Raw genomic sequence first — 4,787 nt, forward strand, 5'->3', positions numbered from 1 at the left:
TTTTGTAGAAAAACAAACAAACCCTGAGGTTGAGGCAAGTAACTTATTCAAAATAAGTGCTGGTGGCATAATTTAGACCAGATCTTAAATCTCTTGACTTCCAGTTTAATATCTGTCCTTTTTCCTTACCTGATGTTCCCCCCCCCCCCAATTCTATCTTCATATTCTTAAATAGCAAAGAAGACTAGTCTCCCCAAAGCAGGCCTGTCATATACCCTGAATAGTGGGTTACTTAGAAAGGACCTTCAGAAAAGATCTCTTCAAGTAGAGGAATAGCTTAAGAGGAAAGAATTAAACCAGAATGGTGAGTCAAATTCTACTTTGTGACTGTCTACTCTTTTTGTGCCCAAGTCATTGAACCAGGGCAGGGGTAAATATCATTTCTGTGCCAGGTTAGAAGAGAAGTAAGGAGAGGAAAACTGACCTCTTCTTTCCAGTTATATGGGAATTCTGAGGGATACAGAACTGGGATCAATGGATATCATTGCTGTTTTCAAAAGGGATTTTGTATGTTTTGGCTAAAACAAGGAAAGAAGTCAAATAACTTCTTGAACTGTCCAGATTTAAGAGGCAAAGCACTGAAAGGATCAGGGGAATCTTCTTCATCTTTAAGGGAGTCATGGCCTCTTCTCTAGTTTTCTTTACCAGACTCTGATCTTTTCTTTGCCCTGGGAATTGGTGAGACTTTCCAACCAGAAATAAGACTTTCTCTTCCTGTGCTCACTTTCCCCAGGTAGGAAGCCAGACTAGGTGTAAGGGGAAGCATAAGGAATAATATTGCTTTAAATCTGGGAGAGACTTTAGGATATCTAGTACAAGTCTCTTAATTCGAAGTTGAAGAAACTGAGGATGTGGAAATTACTGTGGTAAAGTAGAAAGATCACTGGGTCTGGAGTGAGAAGACCTGAGGTCAAGCTTCATAAATCTTGTTTTCTTCTATATAAAATAAGGAAACTGAGCTAATAATCTATAATGTCCTTTCCAGCTCTTAATCGTAAAATCCTCTGACTTGCTAATTCAATTATGGTCAGAAATCGAATCCAGATGTTCACTCATTCTCAGATCATTCACTTGTATAGGAGACAACAGCCAGTACATGTAGAGCACTCTCACATCCCAGGTGGGTGCGCTGGATACAGACTTGTACGTATGCTGGAACTCATGGATGCCTCTACTACTCCCAAGAATATACTGCCAAGTTTTCGGCTCCCTAGTGGATTAGAAGTCCTAGAAGCCAAAAAATGGGAAGGAGGTGAAGGGAAGTGTGTGTGTGTGTGTGTGTGTGTGTGTGTGTGTGTGTGTTGACAGCTTCGCGAGAGAGGACCCCGAGCCCTGACTGCAGGTGCAACGGGAGGTGGATAAAGCACCACACTGTGCTGTATGTAGTTGCTTGGGATGGGATGGAAAAACTCCGAAGGCAAGGCCAGACCGTGGTGGTGGGAAACTAGCTTCACTGCTGCGGATCTCAGCTTCAGAGTCACTGCTTGTCCACCCTCCCGCAGGTTAGCAGGGAGAGCAAGGCGGGTCGGTGAATGCAAACCTGTGGAAAGAGAAAGAGGTAGCTTCGCAAGCAAAGACCTTCAGAGTGTGGGAGGCTCAGAAATCCCTCCTTTCTGGAGGAGAGTTGCGGAGTGGAGATAAAATCTATAGGGAGCTTTAGTCTCCTATGTGTGTGTGTGTTTGTGTGTGTGTGTGTGTGTGTGTGTGTGTGTGTGTGTGTGTGAGAGAGAGAGAGAGAGAGAGAGAGAGAGAGAGAGAGAGAGAGAGAGAGAGAGAGAGAGAGAGAGAGAGAGAGAGAGAGAGAGAGAGAACCTTAGGGGGCGGGGCCGCACCTCCCCCAGCCTCTCCCTTGGGGTGGGAGCAGAGGCACATGCGGTCGCCCCACCGGTAGTCCGCGGGACCCCCAAAACGCGCGTCTGTGATTTTTCGCTTCCTTGGGTTTCGGGACCAGCTCGTGGCGCTAGGATCGCGGGGAGCTTTCGGTGGCAGTGGCGGCTGCAGGAGGAGCAGGGGAAGCGGCGGCCCGGCATGCTCCGCTAGGGGCCGGCTGCCAAGCAGTGACGCAGCTATGGGCCGTTGCTAAGGGCCGCCTTTATAAATAACCGGCGAGCGAGAAACTTTAGCAAGTCACAGCCGCGCACGGGACCCGGAGGGACCAGATGGTCCGGAGCAGCCACAGCCACAGCCACAGCTACGGTAGCAGCGGCCAAAGCAGCTACAGCAGCCGCAGCAGCAGTGCTGAGCACCGCAGAAGCCTGCCCCAGCACGGTGTCCCGCACCCCGGCAGCAGTGACAGCACAGCTCCTGGGGATCCCACTACGTCTGACTCAGCTTAAGCCTGGAAGCAGCCTCCGTCCCTGTGCCGGAGGATTGCAGCGGCCGGGGCTGAGGGGGGCCGCGAAAATCATCAAGCCAAGCCCCCTGCCCCAGCGTGCTCCCTTCTCCCTCCCCCCCCTTTCTCCCTCCCCCTTCCCCTTCCTCTCTCCCCCTTTGCTTTCATGCAACGCCTGGTGTCCTGGGACCCAACATGCCTCCCTTTGCAGCCTCCGGCCTTTAAATCCATGGAAGTGGCGAACTTCTACTACGAGGCGGACTGTTTAGCTCCTTTCAAGCTGCACCCGCCCCGACCCGGGGGCCGTTCTATGAGCGAGCTCAGCATCGGCGACCACGAAAGAGCCATAGACTTCAGCCCCTACCTGGATCCGCTGGGCGCCCAGCAGCCTCAGCAGCCGCCGCCGCCTCCCCCAGCAGCGGGGGGGAACTTCGAGCCGGCTCCTCCCGCCTCCTCCGCCGCCTCCGCCTCCTCCGCTCCCGCCTCCTCCGGCCACCCCCACGCGCACCCTCCTCATCCCCCCCACCACCACGATTTCCTTTCTGACCTCTTCGCGGACGACTACGCCAAAGGCAGCGGCGCCGGCTGCAAGAAGCCGCCGGGCCCAGACTACAGCTACCTGAACCTGGGCCGTCTCGCTCAGCAGAGCTCGAGCAAAAGCGGCTTGCACCCTCCCGCTGCTTCACGCCCCTTCAGCCACCGCCGCCACTGCCACCGCCGGGGGCAGGCGAGCTCAAGGCCGAACCCGGTTTCGAACCGGTGGCGGACTCGGTGCCTTGCAAAAGAAAAGAGGACTCGGCGACGGGGCCGGGCGGGGGCATGTCCGCCGGCTCGCCCTATGCCATGCGCTCCTACCTGGGCTACCAGTCAGTGCCAAGCGGCAGTAGCGGCAATCTGTCCACGTCGTCTTCCTCTAGTCCCCCCGGCACCCCGAATCCGACGGAGGGCAAGGCCGGAGGCTGCTACCCGGGGGGCCCGACCCAGTTGCCAACCAAAAGCAAGGCCAAGAAAAGCGTGGACAAACACAGCGACGAGTACAAAATCCGCCGGGAGCGCAACAACATCGCAGTGCGTAAGAGCCGCGACAAAGCCAAGATGCGCAACCTGGAAACGCAGCACAAAGTGCTGGAGCTGACTGCGGAGAACGAGCGACTGCAAAAGAAGGTGGAGCAGTTGTCCCGAGAGCTGAGCACACTTAGGAACTTGTTCAAACAGCTACCCGAACCCTTGCTGGCCTCCTCTGGACACTGTTAGCCCAGCGGCCCTCTGGGAGCCCCAGCTGCCGCCACCGAGGGGAGGCCTCTCACCCAGACGGCCAACTCCGCCTAGGACACTTGGCCTGGGAGAACTTGGGGTGATCGTATCCGGCAGCCACTGACCACATCTGGAGACTGCTAGCTTCAGGGCTGTTTGCTTCTGCTCCCGGGTGGGACAAACCTATCAGAAGGAGAGAAAGGGCAGAGACTCGAAGATTTATTTGGTGGGTGTTTGTGTGGGGAGAAAATGGTAGGTTGTTTTCGAGACGGGCTGCCGGGGGTTGTTTTAGATTCGTATTTGGGTAAGGGCCCGGCGGGAATGGCACCATCCTCTGTTGTATCCCTAATCCTCCCCGACTCTGCTGTGCCCCCCCTCCCTTTACTCTCCGCCACCAAAACAACCCCCAAGTCAGAGCCTTCACAGATTCCTTTTCCCGTTAACCCCTGGCGACGTTTGCAAAACTTCTGCACCTTGTGTGGTTGACGGAATTGGCTTTCTTGTTGGTAATTTTATTATTTTATATATATATATAAATATATATATTCCCCTCCCCCCACCAAGCAAATGTTCAGATCCGGGATCTCTGCGAATTTATGGCATAGCCTTATTTAAAAAACAAAACAAAACAAATTATGTATATATACACTTATGTATATATACATATAGTTGAGCGAAGAAGGGGGGCGGCGGGCAAGCAAACAGAAAGTGAGTGATGCAATCTTTAAACATGGCTGGGAACGACTGTGTACACAACTGATGTAACCACGTGTAACTGTCAGTCATGGATTGAGTAATCTGTTAAAGATGTTCCTACGTTTTTTTATTATAAAGAATAATCTATTTCTATAAGGAAAGAGGCATCTGTATATTTTGGGATCTCTGCGTTTGAAGCATTAATAATGAACAATTTTAATAAACTTTTGCGTCTAGTAAAAGATCCTTGGGGGGGCAGTGGTTTGCTTTTTTGAAAAAAATTTTTTTCTTTTTTTCACAAGTCTTCCCTCACCTCCTCGCTCCCCCCCCCCCCTTTAAAGCCTTTAGGTTGGGGGACTTTGAGATAGGTCTCGAGGAAGTGGTTGGAGGCAGCTATTTTCAAGGACAGAGCAACTTGCTAGACGTTGGACTTTGAATGACTCAGCAGAATTATGGTAGGAGCGAGGGTGACCCACGGGGCTGTTTGGAATTGGTCTTGGGAGAG

General features: G+C 52.5%; 1 protein-coding gene across 1 annotated transcript; it reads left to right on the top strand.

Annotated features, from left to right (window-relative positions):
- The first annotated feature begins 2,112 nt into the window (after window positions 1-2,112).
- CEBPB (CCAAT enhancer binding protein beta) lies at window positions 2,113-4,526 on the top strand. Its single transcript, XM_074288588.1, is given in 2 exon segments — window positions 2,113-3,005; window positions 3,008-4,526. Coding segments are annotated over 2 exon segments (1,086 nt in total). The 5' UTR covers window positions 2,113-2,498; the 3' UTR covers window positions 3,587-4,526.
- The last annotated feature ends 261 nt before the right edge of the window (window positions 4,527-4,787 follow it).

This window comes from Sminthopsis crassicaudata, chromosome 2 (genome assembly GCF_048593235.1).
Source record: "Sminthopsis crassicaudata isolate SCR6 chromosome 2, ASM4859323v1, whole genome shotgun sequence".
Classification (NCBI taxonomy): Eukaryota; Metazoa; Chordata; class Mammalia; order Dasyuromorphia; family Dasyuridae; genus Sminthopsis; species Sminthopsis crassicaudata.